The sequence below is a fragment of the Sminthopsis crassicaudata genome, chromosome 5 (genome assembly GCF_048593235.1).
Source record: "Sminthopsis crassicaudata isolate SCR6 chromosome 5, ASM4859323v1, whole genome shotgun sequence".
Classification (NCBI taxonomy): Eukaryota; Metazoa; Chordata; class Mammalia; order Dasyuromorphia; family Dasyuridae; genus Sminthopsis; species Sminthopsis crassicaudata.
In genome coordinates, this window is record NC_133621.1 from 281,865,234 (window position 1) to 281,881,807 (window position 16,574).

A 16,574-nucleotide genomic window follows, 5' to 3' on the forward strand; every position below is an offset into this window, starting at 1 on the left:
TTCCATCCTCCAAGGACTGAAGACATTTCTCTTTTTCTAAAGGCATGACCTCTGAGGCATGATGTCCAGTTAAAAGTAGGGGCTTATAGAACATTAAGGTCTTTATTCTGATGACCAAACATCTTTTGATATTTTATCCCAAGTGATCACATTAATCTAGTTCAATACTGAAAGGGACACTTCAAGCCCCCCTACAAATAATCAGTCAAGTTTTTATTAAGTGTTGACTATGTGCAAGACAAAGCCCTTGTAGAGGGCAAATATAAAAAGAAAATTTAAAAGCTATTGTGTTAAAAGGAAAGAATTTCTACTCTTAACAGATGGAGATAAGATGCAAAAAATTATATATATATGAAAGAAACATACAAGAAAGGTTGGAAGCAATCTCTGAGGGAAGTGATTGAAATGGCATTTTGCAGAAGGTGGGATTTGAGTTGGGACTCAGAAACAGGATTATTTCCATAAAGGATAATCCCCTATATAATGAATGGGGGGCAAATGGGCTAAAGGTGAAAAAACAAAGGAATATAGAGTTAGAGGATTTGGCTTCAAAGTCTCTACTCCCTGTAGGATGACCTCAAACAAGTCTCTTGGATTGTGCTCTGGATGTGGAGCCAGACATGGGTCCAAACTGCCCCTCAGACACTATCTGTGTGACTCTAGGTAAGACATTTAACTTCTGTGAGACTCAGTTTCCTGATTTGTAAAATGGGAACTGGGGGTGGGGGGAGATGGATTCATTGGCTGTCACCATCCTTACTATCTCTAAATTTACAATTCTATCTCTTTTTTTGGACCCCAATATTCTCAACTATAAAAAAATAAAAGGACTAAGTAATCTGACTGCTCAGTCCCTTTTAATACTCATGCTGAAATAGGTATGCTGTAGATTATTGTTATTGTTACTTTTCAGCCATGTCATGACCCCATTTGGGGTTTTCTTGGTAAAAGATACATGTCCAGCTCATTTTACAGATAAGAAAATTTAAGAAAACAAAGTGACTTTCCCCAACTACTAAGCATCTAAAGCTGCATTTGAACTCAGCTCTTCCTCATTTCAGACCTGGAGGTCTATGTTACAGCACCACCTAACTGCCATGAATTACTGATTTGATTTACATACACATACACACTCAATATTCAATCAAGGAAATTTATGAGCCACAATAAAAAGAATTTCTCAAAATTTCTCTATAGATTTTTAGGAACCAGCGCAGAGTAAAGCAACTAGAACCAGATCAACTGACAAAATTAAAGTAACACTGTTAACAATATGCAACTTTGAAACTTTTGAGAGTGCTGATTGATGCCATAACCAACCACTGTTTTAGTAAATGGATGATGGAGTCTGCTTAATTCCCTTATGACAGAGAAATGAAAAAGGACAGGGTGAGATAGATTTTTGGACATGGCCAGCACAGAAATTTATTCTACTTAATTATGCAGATTTGTTACAAAAGCCTACATACGCTACAATAAACCTATTCATAAACTTCCTAAGAGATTCACCTGAGAGTTTTCCCTACCTACATGGGCTTGTATAAAAAGTAATCAAAAATACGGATCAAGTGGAGATAAAGACCAATGATTCAATAAATGTTAGAACTGTACATCAACAACCTTGCAGGCGGGGGTTTCCAAATGTGCCAGCATACAATTCAATTATACACATTAAATTACAAATGATACCCTTTCATTTAAAAGTGTCTTCTTTCTCTTGTAAGCCTTTTGCCAGAACAAATGTTTACAAGGTCTTAGAAAAAGATTTGTCCCTAAGTACACTCAATTTGCAAATGTTCCAACATAAGCATTCATTATCTGGTAAATATATTTCAGCTCTAGGAATCGGTCAATCTTATAGGTACAAAGTGTTTAGCATAGTACCTGGCATATCAGCAAGCAGTCAATAAAAGTTTATAGGCTAAGAAAGCAGCTTAATCAGAATGAAACCAAAGGAATAAAACAGAAGGTAGATATACAGAGTGGTCAGATTTTTGCAATTATCTGGGAAGTAAGTTCGTGTAACAGCAAAACCTATTTTATCATCCACTTACATTTAAAGGTTGAAATTTAATGTTCAAACACATTACACAATAATAGCAATATTGGATGATGATCAACTGTGAATGACTCAGCTTTTTTGATCAATACAGTGATCCAAGGCAGTTCCAAAGGGCTCATAATGAAAAATTTTATACATCTCCAGAGAAAGAACTATTGGAGTCTGAAGACAGAATAAAGCATCTTGCAACCTGGCTAATATAGAAATGTTTTGCATGACTCCACATGTATAACTTATATTAAAAAAAGAAACAAGGAGAGGGAGGAAGGGAGAGAATTTGGAATTCACAATATTCATGTAATTAAGATAATAAACTAAAAATTAAATGAAAAAGAGAAAATGAATAAGAATCAATTGGAGAATTTTTACATTTTAAAAAAAGAATGTCAGGGCAGCTAGATGGCACAGTAGATAGAGCACCAGCCCTGAAGTCAGGAGGACTTGAGTTCAAATCTGTCCTCAGATACTTAACATTTCCTAGCTATATGACCTTAGACAAGTTACTTAACCCCTTAACAAAAAATAAAAAATGAAATGTCAAAATTTTTGACATAATTGAGAAAAAATGAAAATGAATGTCCAAAAAAAAATTAGTATTTCAAATTCATAACTTTTTAAAATGTTGAGTATTTGTTTTCATGTAATTGAGAAAAAAAATAAAAATTAAATGTCCAAAAAAAAATCACTTTGTCAATCACTTGTTAAACACCCTACACATACTAGGCACTAGGTATTCACTGTGTGTGATTTTGAACAAGCCACAAGTCTCCCAGAGCCTCAGTTTCCTCATCTGCAAAAAGAGGAGGTTGGAATACATTCCTTTCAACTTCAGGTCTATAAAGAGTAGATTCCTAAATTTAAGAAACAACGGATTCCAGGTGATTCTGGGAAGAAGGCAGAGTAGGTTGGTAAATTTCAAACTCTCCCAGTTTCCCCCACAATTAGAACAAATTTGCTCTTCAGGGCAAACATAAACTGGTGAAAAACCAAAAAAACTTGAGGCAGAACTGGTTCCTTCTGATACAAGGCAACAAGATCTGAAGAAAGCTCCCACCCTGGATCAACCTGTCTGAAGTGCAAACACCTCCAGGTTAGCTCCACAGGAACACCAAGTGGGAATCCTTGAGCTAGCTGGTGGTGGCTGGAGCCTCAGCAGGAACTCGGATTTTTTTGTGCAGTTGGGGTTTAAGGACTTTGGACCAAACCTCAGCTGATTGAGAAAACCAGGCCTGGCTGTGCTGCTGAGATGCGTAAGAAGGAATCTGCATTTGGTGAGTGGCGGCAATCAGGCAAGGATGCTGCTGGCTGTGGGTACTTGCGGGAGGGGAGAGCTCTTGGTTTGGGGTTCCTGATCAGAGTGGAGAGCTAAAGGGAAAGCATTAAAAGAGCTTACACTTATATGTCTTGTTTAAAAACAAATGAGCTACGGTAAGAAATGACCAGCAGGAGGAATATAGAGAGGCCTGGAGAGACTTAAATCAACTGATGCTGAGTGAAATGAGCAGAACCAGAAGATCACTGTACACTTCAACAACAATACTGTATGAGGATGTATTCTGATGGAAGTGGAAATCTTCAACATAAAGAAGATCCAACTCACTTCCAGTTGATCAATGATGGACAGAGGTAGCTGCACCCAGAGAAGAAACACTGGGAGGGGAATGAAAATTGTTAGCACTAATATCTGTCTGCCCAGGTTGCATGTACCTTCGGATTCTAATGTTTATTGTGCAACAAGAAAATGATATTCGCACACATGTATTGTACCTAGACTATATTGTAACACATGTAAAATGTATGGTATTGCCTGTCGTCGGGGGGAGGGAATAGAGGGAGGGGGGGTAAATTGGAAAAATGAATACAAGGGATAATATTATAAAATATATATATATATATATATATAATAATAAAAATATATATATAAAAAAAAAAAAAATGAGCTAGCAAAGAAGAAAGAACACTACCAATGAAACATATTATGGGAAAAGAGGCCAGCATTTATCTTCAGAAAAGTAAAGCTTATTTAAAAAAAACAAAAACGAAGACAAAAACAAAAACCTTCTACTCCAAAGAGTAATATAAAATGGTTCCCTGTCCAGAGAGAATGTATAGAAGAATTCAAAAAATTTTTTTAAAAAAATCAAATGAAACACAATGAGGAAAAACTAAAGAAAAAACTAAAACCATCCAAGAAAAAGAGAAGATTATGAAAAAAGTTAACCAATTAAAAAAGGAGGCACAGAGTCTCAAAGATGAAATTAACTCTTTGAAAACTAGAATCAGGTAAGAGGAAACCAATGAAGTTATAAGAGACCAAGAAATAACAAAACATACTATAAAGAATGAGAAAACAGAACAGAATGTGAAACATCTCATAAGAAAAACAACCGAGGGATTAGCTGCCTCTAAGAGCTCTTGGTTTGGGGTTCCTAGTCAGAGTGGAGAGCTAAAGGAAATCTTAAGGCAAAGGAAGGAAGGAAGGAAGGAAGGAAAGGAAGGAAGGAAGAGAGAGAGGAGAGGAGGGAAAGGAAGGAAGGAAGGAAGGGAGGGAGGGAGGGAGAGGGAGAAGGAGAGGGAGGGAAAGACAGGGGAGAGGGAAAGGGACAGGGAGAGGGAGAGGAAAAGAAAAAAACAATTGATCTGGAGAACAAATCAAGAAGATAAAATATAAGAATAATTGGACTGAAGGAAAATTGTGACCAAAAAGAAAACCTTGACATAATGCAGGAAATAATCCTGGAGTGACAGAGTATGGGCAAGTAGAAAAGAAAAGATGTGGAAAAACAAAGAAATATTATTGCCAAATTTCAAAACCCCCAGGACAAAGAGAAAATTTTGCAAGAAAACAAGAAAAATACAATCCAAATTCGCTGGAGCCAGAATTAGAAGTGTATAAGAGTTATCAGCAACTACAATAAAAGACTGCAGGTCTTGGAATCTTATCTACAAACAAAAGAACTACAGCCAAAAATATCATATCAGAGATAATTTTGCTAATTGCAAATTTGCAGATTTTCAGGACTTTCTATCAACCAAACCCAAACTAAACAGAAAATTTAACATATAAGAGACAATATCAAAGATCAATTTTAAGGAACTCAACATGGACGAACTGTTTGTAGTTTTCTGTTTTATTTACAAAGGAAATGTATACTTTATGTTTAAGGTTTACATCAACAATAGGGTAGCTAAAAAGAAAGACTGGCAGAGTAAAGATAAAAATAATAATCATGTTATACAAATGAGGTACAGAGAAAGAATAGACACAGAATCATTAGAGGGTGGTGAGGAAGATAGTTCTGAAAACATATTCACATCAAGAATGGATTCAAAAGGCAACACTATATATATACCATGAAGGATACGGCACCATTTAAAATCTAATGGGCAGATGGAGTGAGGGAAGAAGAGAAGAAAGGGATCCCTGGTTGCCAAGTTATGGAGTGTCAACAGGGATAGGAAAGACGTGTATATGTGGGTGTGTGGGTGTGTAGGTATGGGGGTAAGTATATATATTGCCACATATGTATACATAAATATATCCTTTCTTAATTATTACTTCTTTGGGGTAGAGGGGTATGAAAAGGGGGGGGAAAAAAAGAACAAAGTAAGGTACTCAGCAGAGAACCAAAGAATTTACAAGGAATAAAGAAAAGACAGAAATTCATGAGTATGATTTCTTCTACTAATACATATATTTTCTTAAATCGGTATTTGTTGTCATATATTTTGAATTCTCACTAATGTTTTCCTGGGCACATGATAATGTTCCCTTTTGTTTCGCATTGCTTAGGAAAGCTTTGCTTATTCTGTTTTTTCAAATAAAATAAATTTGGGAGGAAAAAAAAGAAAAATGGATTTTAAAACTTGGTAAGTAAAAGGTTTATGAATGCCACTAGTTTCAGGGGATTCTTAATTCTTATCTTAAAAGTGATAGAAGACTTCCAAAAACAAAAATCCATTGGGTCATGTAGAGTTAGACTCAATTGAATATCTAAACAACAACAAGCTACATAAATGGTACACTATTTAGCCCACAATCTTCCATCTTTGTCTATAAGGATTTTTTTTTTTCTTTTTCTTATTGGGCCTGTTATTTCCTCCGTACAAAATATACCCAAGTGAGGAGAAAATTCTTTTACCAGAACAGCTAATCATACTTTAACTGTTATTGCCACTCTTATACAGTTGCTTGGGCACTGAGAGGTCAATTGATATGGCTTGGGGTACATTGCCAGCATATATCAGGATGTGAACCCAAGCCCTCTTAATTTGGAGCTGTTTTATTTATTTATTTATTTTTTTGATTATGGCATACTGCCTCTGGGGAAGCTAGGTCTGGAGAAAGGAGGACTCATCTTCCTGAGTTCAAATCCAGCATCAGCCACCTATTATCTGTGTGACCCTGGGCAAGACATTTAACTTTGTTTGCCTCAGTTTCATCATCTGTAAAATGAGTTGGAGAAAGAAATGGCAAATCTCTCCAGTCTCTTTACCAAGAAAACTCCAAATGGGGTCATAAAGAATCAGACACAAAAAACGACTGAGCTTAATGCCTCCTTACTTAAAAGGATATTAAGAGAGATAACATCACATGATCTTATAAAATCCAGGAATTCTCAGACTACAGCAATGAACTAATCAAAATGTCTGGTAACATTCTCAAAAAAGCAATAAAAGCAGTCTGGCTAATTCTTTCTTTTAAGCCTTTTTTTTTTTTTTTTTAAATATATATGCACAGATAGTTTTCAACATTCACCCTTGCAAAACCTTGTATTCCAAAATTTTTCTCCATTTCTTTCCTTTTCCCCTCCCCAGACAGTAATCCAATATATGTTCTTATATATATATTTCCACAATTATCCATTTAAACCTTCTTAAAAAAAAAAAAAAAGACTTCATCACTACACTATTTATATCCCAATTACTACACTATTTACAATCCTACCCCACACACTCAAATAAAACAATATGGAACATTCATTTAAACTGATGCAATACATAGTACTCTGCACCCATAGTTTACCACCTTTCTCCAACTCACACTATTTGGACTCTGAAATTAATACTGCTCACTCATTACATTTTATATAAATTCCACTGTCTTTTAGCTACATCTTACTTACATGACTATAATTATTTTTCATCTTTGTCCTCCTGGCCTGGATTTTTTCACTAAGCATGAGTGGAAAAATGTCCCCTGTCCCCTGATAAAAATATAAGCTACTGGGGGGAGATAAACTGACCATTTCACTTCTAGCCTTGTATCTCCAAAATTTATAATATGTAGTAGGGGACTGATAAATGTCTGTTTGAATTTACTGAGACCACCAGGTTACTAAGACCGACTTGCTCAGGGGTTACATAGCTTATACATCTCTGAAACCAGATGTGAATTTGTAAAGATGAATTTGCTTGTCTCCAGGCCCAGCACTCTATCAACTGTGTCACCTAAGTACCCTGACAGAAGTAATAATTGACCTCCTATTCTCACTGAACCCATGAGTTAACCTACATCTTGACACCCAACAATCACCATTTTCCTTTGTAAGCATTTACAAATGATATATTTTGTCAATTTTCTGTCAAGAGAATTTTGTCAAGAATCAAAAGAAGCATGCAGAGAATTGTCGTTCTAAGGGGAAAATAAAACCCAAGATGAAACAGAAGAAATGCTTCTCTAGTATAGTATGGCCTTTGTACAAATGAAAAGCTATCTCTTTTCACATATGATGATGATCCTTTTCCTGCTTTCCTGAGTTGACCAGACAAGGCTTCTTTGCCTACTTGTTCTGAGATCATCACGATTTGGAAGAGGGGAAGGTGTGCTTAAAAAAATAAGGCAAAGACATGTAAAAATCCATTATACTTCTGCTATTGGACACAAGCAATTTATTACTGAAATCATATAAACTTGGGATTTTTAAATAAGCAAATCAAAGCTATCTTCTGGTAAAAGGGATCACCAACATAGTGTGCCTATAAATTCTAGAGGCCTAATATAAAAGAAAAAGTTATTTGCTTGGCTGTAAAAATTGAGTTGTTGAATATGATGATTTCAAATGTCCCCTTCCTGTTTGAAAAATTCTATAATCCCAAGATTAATTTCCAAATATCTTTATGAGAAGAGAAACTAGACTTTGTAAGAAAGCCCACATTGCTAATAGTAAATAGCCATGATATGAAGCATGATTTTTGTTTGCTTTAAATTTGTGGCAAAATACAAAAAGAATCACTTAAACTGTTTCTTCAATATTATGTATATATTTATCATTTACATATATACACACACACAATTTTTTCATTAGAATGTCAGTTCCTTGAGGGAAAGAACTGGCTTTACTTTTTTGTATTTCTAGCATATAGTAAGTGCTTAATAAATGCTTTTTGACTGAATATAAAATCCCTAATAGGAGATCAGAAGTCCAAATACTAATTTAGGCAAAAAATTTTCTCAAAAGAAAAAAAATCAAGGACAGTTGCTATTATGTTATATCCTACTATTCATGATGCCATAAGGGATTTTCTTCACAAAGACATTGGAACAGTGCACCATTTCCTTTTTCAGCTCATTTTACAGATTACTGAGGCCAATAGGGTTAAATGACACAGCTAATAAATGCCTGAGACCAGATACAAACTTGTAAAAATAAATTTACCTGTCTCCAAGCCCAGCACTCCATCCACTATATCACCTAGCTATCCAGACAGAGATTATAGTTGACCTCATGTTCTTTCTACTCTAGGACAATGAATTCTTCAAATGGCAGCAAAGAGCTCACAACCAAGAGATACTGTCAGAGCACTGAAGAAGAAAAGCAGGAAATAAAACATCTCTGAAGTCCCCAAGTTCAAATTCAAAGAAATGGATTTTCCACATTTGAACCTAAAATGTTGATAATAAAGATCATTTTTAAAGGTTCTCTGTTCTTTATCTTTCTGTACCTGGCTGAGAGAATAAAGGAACGTTCCACACTTTCAATCTTCAGCTCATTCTGGTAAGCTTCCTGGGTTGGTTTTCGAACCTTATGAAGGCAAAAGAAGAATCTTATTAGTTGACCTTCCTTCCCTCAATCTATAAAACCTCCTGGCTCTCCCAAATAATATTCCACTTAATTCTCACAACCACCCTCAATATAATTATTATGCTCATATTATAGAGGGAAAAAGGCTGAAAGCAGTAGCCTGAATAGGATCATAGAATAAGAGTCTGAGGAAGATCTGAATTTGGGTCTTCCTGAATACAAGACAAAAGTTCTATACACAATTTATGTGCAAGTCAAGATATCATCCCCACAATGTCATTGATTCTCTTGGAAGAACAACAACAATCTATATGCTACACTGTCCAGCTAATTCTCACAGAGAAGGGTCAGGGACTAAATGAGTCAAAGATCATTTGCTCAAGTAACTAATGGATGATTATAATTCTCTTTCTAGGATCACAGAAGCATAAATCTAGCATTAATAAGGAGAAAGGCAAACTATCACCCTCATTGCAAAGAGGGGGAAACCTAGTAGTGGAGAAGTTTAATGACATGACTAAGATCCCATAGGTAAAAAGTATGGATATAACAACAAATCCACTGCAAACCAGGTAGGAGAAAGCAGTAAATAATTTCTTTTGATTCCATGACCAGCAATGTTTGCCTCTCTTAAGCAGTTTTTCCCCCATTAAAATGTATTTAATGACAAAAGATCAAGATAAAAAAAAAGTTTGTTTTTTTAGTCATTTTCAGTCATAGCCAATTCTTTGTGATCCCATTTGGCAGAGACACTGGAGTAGTTTGCCATTTCCTTCTCTAGCTCACTTTACCCACTGTCCTACCTCGTTACCCTAAAAAAATCATAGTGAACTCATCGACTCACCTTCATGCCAGCCAAAGAAAGCATATTGTTGAGTTTATACATCCCAGACTGCACAGGTGTTGTGTACAAGAGAGCATCGTTAAACTGTAAGGGGAAACACACATCAAAGAAAACTGTAAATGGAGAAACAAAAATGTTAGCTTTAGATATGTGGAAGATATGCACAAGGGGAATCAAGACCTTGTTTTCTTGATAAAAGATATTGAGTGTATGCTTAAATAATATTTTATTTTCCCCCAATTACATGTCAAAACAATTTCTAATATTAATTTTTTTTACATTTTTAAGTTTCTAATTCCCTCTTTTCCCTCATCTCTGAGAGGATAAGAAATCTATAGATTATATATAAATTATACTTGTGTAATTATGTAAAACATATTTCCATATTTTTGTGCAAAAAAACTCAAATCAAAAAAAGAAATCAAAGAAGGAAAGGAAGTGGAAGATAATATGCTTCATTATGTATTCAGATGCCACCAGCTCTCTGGACGCAGATAGCATTTTTTATCATGAAGCTTCTGGAAGTGTCTTAGATCACTATATTGCTGAAAACAGTTTAGTTATTCACAGTCCTTCACTGTATAATATTTCTGTTACTGTTTACAATGTTTTTTCTGGTTCTGCTAGCTTGACTTTGCATCAGTGCATATATTTTTCTAGGTTTATCTGAACTCATCCTGTTCAGCATTTCTTATAACAGAACAAAATTCCATTATTCCATGAGAGAGAGAGAGAGTTCAAGGAAAAACAAAAACATTTCATTGCCATCTCCTCAAATGCCAATTATCCTTTGGTTCTCCTGTTTTTATAGCTAATTTTTTTTGAGGTAGTTAAGTGACATGTCTAGGGTCATACAACTAGTTAAGTGAGGCCATAGTTAAACTCTTAATTTTTTTTATGTTTTCTTAAAATACCACAGTCATTCACTAATTTCTCTCCATTCCCCATATATAATTCTCTTTACACAAATATGTTCATTTAAGTAAAGCTGAGTGAACATACTGGCAATTTCATTAGGTGACAGAGGCATATCTAGAGCAAGGGTCGCTAGCCTAAGGTCTGAGAATTTGTTTTATTAATATTATAATAAATATTTCTACATAATGGATTTCCTCTACAACATATTTTATGTCCTTAAAAACATGATTCTGAGAATCCTTTCAAAGAGCAAAGGAAAGTTTAAGAAGTCTTTGGTTTGGAGCAGGAGGGGAATTTATATGCTATTGTCACTTTATGAGTAAGGCCTGAAAGGGTTAATGGACTTGCTTATGGTCACAAAGATCATCATCAGAAGCAGAACCATTGTTTAAGCCAGCCTCTCCTAACCCCCAAGTCAGCATGCCCCCCCACTTCCCTGCTGGCCATACGCCGGCCTAATGATCCATTCACCAAAGCTATGGTTAGTCATAGCATTGATCACTGAGGACACTACCGAGTACAAACATGTTTCAACAACCATCCTTAAGTTTGTAAGCCGGTCTTCACTTACCATCTCTGCCTTTCTCACCTCCAGCCATACTGGAGTAGCTTGAAATTTCCATCGCTAGCTCATTTCACAGAAAAGGAAACTGAGTAAAACGGGGTGAAGTGACCTACCTATGGTCACAAAGGAAGAAAGTGTCTGAGCCCAGATTTGAATTCAGAAAGATGAGTTTTCCTGCCTCCATCCAACTAGCACTTACAGAGATGGTTAGTAATTGTTCTTTTTGGGATAGGAAAAGACTGAAATAATTTTTTCAAAAAGGAAAATCACTGAATCATTTTTTTAAATGCCCAAAGAATGGAAAACTAGGAGAAGAATATTACAGACAAGCAAGAAAGCTTCAAAAGGTACATACTGAATTTTATATATTATTAATTTATATATTTACTTAAAAAGAAAAATCAAACTGGATGTGATAGATATTTACAGTTTCATGTACAAATCAACTCTCTCTTCTTTTCTCATTTCATTCCATGTTTGAATTCAGAATTTTTTTTTTAATTTCTCATTATTTCAGGTTTGAAATGAGGTTATTGAGTTCAAAATAGTATTGATTTTATGTCTGTGACTGTGGATCACCAGTGCATGTGACAGATTCTATTTTTCACATTTGAAATGCCAATGAGTGACAGATTATTATTCCAACCTTTTCATCAGAAAAAGAAATTAGCCCACTGGGCCAAGCTTTTATGCCAGTGAGAGATAAGAATCTACCCCCTGTTAAATAAAGATCTCTGAAACAAACAAACATATGAAAAATGAACATGGTATCTTACCAGAAAAAACATCCTTGGTTGCATGACCTTCCGAGATAATTTCATTAAAGTGCCTTCTTTCAGAAAGACCTATTCCACCCATCCAAAAAGAAAAATAGAAATACAGACCAAATGTCAACTATTAATATTAGTAATTTCTTTTAAAGCATGGGATATTTAGATATAGGAGGGAGGGGAGTAGCATATTACACACATTGACTAAGGTCCAAAAATCCATTACTTTACTTTAATTTACTGTAAATTTACAGTGATTTTCAAAGACCATCTATTAAGCTGAAAAATGGCCAATGAAGGGAGTACCAGCACTAACAAATCATGAATCCCTGGCTTGTTGATGTGTTAAAAGAAGATAATGCCCCCCATGCCAGGTCTGGATGTCACAGAAATACAAAACTAGATAGGACTATGGAAGCCAGCTCAGAAGGGGAATCACATTCAACCATATACTCTTCGAGACCAGCTGAAAAAGGAAATGATTCTTAAGAACCCTTCAGCTCATGGCAAAAATCCTAAAGAAACTCACCCTTCCTGGTTGTACTATCTCATGATGCCCACTTAAGCTGTATTGAATCTGCATGAGCTTCTGAAAGTTGTCCTAAGGAAGAAAGAGATAAAGCATATGAAGGTATCTGTTCCTAGCTGAAAAAAAAAAAAAAAAAAAAAAAGCCCTGATGTGTATACCTAGGATACTTACTCCCTGCTTCATGATGTCATTGGCATGATTAGCGACCTCTATGACAACAGCAAGGGCATCTGGGAGACATAAGGATAGAAGAGGGGTAGTTAGGAATGTTCAATAAAAACAATAATCACATATATGACTATTTAAGGTTTGCAAAGCACTTTTCATGTTACCTCACTTAAGCCTCCTGGGAGATAAGTGCAATTATACTCATTTTACAACTCAGGATCATACAGCCAGGAAGTATCTAAGACAGGTTTTGAACTTGGGGTCTTTAGTTTGTCCACCAAAATTCACTTTTTTTGATAGTTATTTCAACCAGTGAAATTACAAGTTAACAGAGATCAAAGGCTCATAGAATCTAGAACTTAAAGGGACTATAAAAGTTATCTATAAATAGTGATATCAAATTCAAATATAAATGGATCCCTAAAAAACCACAAATTGCATTATAATAATTATTAATCATTAATAATTATAAATAAAATTCATTACCTACATAGTATTTCATTTTTATTTATTTTGTTAATAAATTTTAACCTGGTCAGGGACTGACTCCAAGTTTGACACCCTGATTTAATCTCAGGTTCTCATTTTAGAGTAAAAAGAAATAAGTTAAATGGTCTATTCAATGACATACAAGTAAGAAGCATTACAGATGAGATTTGAACCCAGACCCAGGGATTGCAAAGTCAGTTGGTGGAGGCAGTTTCCTATATCATTGAAATCCTACTTCTAGTCCTTATCCTCCTTTTAAATGTTTGCTGATGAAAGCTAGCGAAAGGCAACATAAACCAACAAGAAAATGGGTTAGAAAGAGAGAGCACAGATCTAGAGAAAGAGAGAGGGAGGCAGGGGAAAGAGAAGAAGAGGTGGAAGAGAGGATAAAGGGAGGAAGAGGGATGGAAAGGGAAAGAAAGATGCAGAAGGGGAAAGAAAAGGAAGAAAAGAAGGGAGGGAAGAAGGAAAGGGGAAAAAGAGAGACAGAGAGAGAAAAAGATGAAGAGGGAAAGGGAGAAGAGATTCTTCTGGAAAAAGCCAAAATGTGGAAGTCAAAGGATAATCAGAGATTAATCCAGAAGGGACTCAGAAGCCATAGTTTACAAATGGGTAAAACAAGGCCAATGCTGTAAGATAACTTGACCAAAGTCTCCCAGGCAGAGGATTTGGACTCTAGGTTCCTTCACTAAGAGATGTGCAGTGGAAACTGAGGCAAACAGGGTGTGTGACTTACATAGGGTCACACAGCTAGCAAGTGTCTGAGGCTGGATTTGAACTCAAGTCCTCCTTTTTGTGTTGTCTTTTTTAAACTAGATTTTTTAATTTGGGGCAATTAGGGGTGGTATAGAGGGATGACACAGTGGACAACTTAAAGAGTCTGGTAGATACTAATTACTATCTATATGTCCCTGAGTGAGTCTGTTTCAGTTGCTTCATCCACAATATGGGAATAACCATACTACCTGGCTTGCTAGTATTTTGCAAACTCATAAAACATCATAGAAAAACTGGCTATTATTAATAATGATACAAACTACAGCCTTACAAGCTGAAAATGACAAGTACTATATCCCCATTTTACAGATGAGAGAAAGAGGTGTTCTTTTCTAAAGGTTTTTTTTAATTTAATGTTTTTTATAAAGAAAACTAGCAAGTTCAACATCCAAAAAAGGAGAGAAAAATAAGAAATAGCTTTATGTGAAATGGAAGAAAAACCTATCACATGTTCTTTTAACTGAACATAAAAGTTTTCAAAATTTGAGAAATAAAGATTCTAATCTTTTTCTTTTTAGAAAAGCAAGTAACAAATTTTCCGAGTAGTATTTGCTAAATAGGAGCCTCCTGCGTAGTATTTGCTAAATAGGAGCCTCCTGGCATTATATGCGTATCTTGAACTTTTAAAATAGATTTTTAAAGCTCTCTAGGAAATGGGTTCCTTTAACATAAGAAAGACCATGATATAAGAGAATTTCAAAGAACTACACAAATGTTTTACATCAATTAAAATGCATGGTTTTTCTTTTTAAAGATCACTTATCAATCTAAAAAATATAAAAATAAAAACAAAAATCAATCTAACAAACCAACAATCAAAATGTTCAAAAATTCTTCCACAAATGCCATAGCAATAACACTTCCAAAGGCCAAAGGCAGAAATCATAAGAAGCCTAAAGAAATAATAATAAAATAATGTGGAATGAAAATTCAACTTTGACTTGCTCATGGCTAGATTTTTGTTGGAACCTGAATCAAGATGGAGGGGGTGGGTGGTATCAGCTGTTTTGTACAATTTTTTTTTTTAAATGAAATCAGTCTACATTAAATTAAAAGATATAAGCCTCTTCGTGATCATCAGAAGGAAGAATATGAGTTCATAAAAATGCTCACCTTAGAAAGGAACAAACAACACTCTACCTCCCCTTACTAGCAGCCACACTTATTAACATTACTTTTATATTTTTCTAAAAGATCGACACTTTAATATTTATAAAGGTTAAACATTACTTACCTTGAGTATCTCTATAATCTGCAGAGTCTTCCAAAAGATTCTTCAAATAATCTATGAAAACAAAACAAAAAAATATTAAAAGGGTTATGTATAGGATGTTGTATATTTGTATATACATTCAACACTGCAAAATTTTTTTAGAGATTTGGGTCTCACTACCTATATAGAACAAACCAAGTGGATAAAGAATACCTATTCTCCAAAAAATGATCAATATTTGGATGGACTTTCCCAAGAGCTACTGATCTTTCATTTTTCATACTTATAAAAGATTGAACATCAGACCTGTATGATTTATGTGACTTTGCTTTTCTTTTGTCCCCCAGTTAATAATATTTATTTTTTTCCAATTACATGTGAAGACATTTTTTAAGATTTTGAGTTCCAAATTTTTCTACAACCAACCTAATATAGGTTATACAGGTATAATCACATTAAGCATATTTCCATATTAATCATATAAAAGAAAAATCAGAAAAAAAGGAAAAACCACAAGAAAGAAAAAAAATGTGAAAACTGTATGCTTCAATCTACATTCAGTCTCCATAGTTCTTTCTCTGGATGCAGATGATATTTTCCATGAGATGACTTTTCTATAGTTTAAATGGTTATCAAAAAAAAATCTTCCATAATAAAATAATAAATCTTTACAGATAACCATAAAATGTTTCATTTAATGGGGAGTTTTAATGCTACAAATGAATGTTTTTATGATATAATTTCTTTATTTTTAAAGCAGAGGAGTATTGTCTTACTGAGGAAAGTGGGCAGTGTATATAGTCTGAGTCAAGAAAACTCCTCTTGGGATAGCTAGCTGGTACAGTGCATAGAGTACCAGCCCTGGTCTCAGAAGGACCCAAGCACAAATCCAGCCTCAGATACATAACACTTCTTAGCTGTATGGGCAAGTCACTTAACCTTGTTTGCCTCAGTTTACACATCTGTAAAATCAACAGGAGAAGGAAATGGCAAATGGTATTTTTGCTAAGAAAATCCCAATAGGGTCATAAAGAGTCATACAAGACTGAAATAACTGAACAAAAACAAACAGTAAGTAAGCTCAAAAGACATCTGGAAAATACTGATTTGCTTTGAAAGACTGCAAGCTTCTCCCTAAAAAAAAAGGCCCATCCTATTTTTCAAAAAAATTTTATTTCCCCCAGTTACATGTGATAAACAACATTTTTTTTTGT

At 34.8% G+C, this 16,574-nt stretch overlaps 1 protein-coding gene across 2 annotated transcripts in view; it reads right to left on the reverse strand.

Annotated features, from left to right (window-relative positions):
- Positions 1 to 16,574, reverse strand: part of LOC141544764 (nuclear receptor subfamily 2 group C member 1) — a 266,102-nt gene that overhangs the window by 116,895 nt on the left and 132,633 nt on the right. For both annotated transcript variants that reach the window (XM_074271280.1, XM_074271281.1), the window contains exons 9-14: positions 15,382 to 15,432; positions 12,885 to 12,943; positions 12,714 to 12,785; positions 12,191 to 12,259; positions 9,932 to 10,015; positions 9,008 to 9,087 (exon numbers count right to left, since the gene is read on the reverse strand). In XM_074271280.1, the coding sequence (XP_074127381.1) occupies positions 9,008 to 9,087; positions 9,932 to 10,015; positions 12,191 to 12,259; positions 12,714 to 12,785; positions 12,885 to 12,943; positions 15,382 to 15,432 (415 nt within the window). The remainder of the gene's footprint in view (positions 1 to 9,007; positions 9,088 to 9,931; positions 10,016 to 12,190; positions 12,260 to 12,713; positions 12,786 to 12,884; positions 12,944 to 15,381; positions 15,433 to 16,574) is intronic.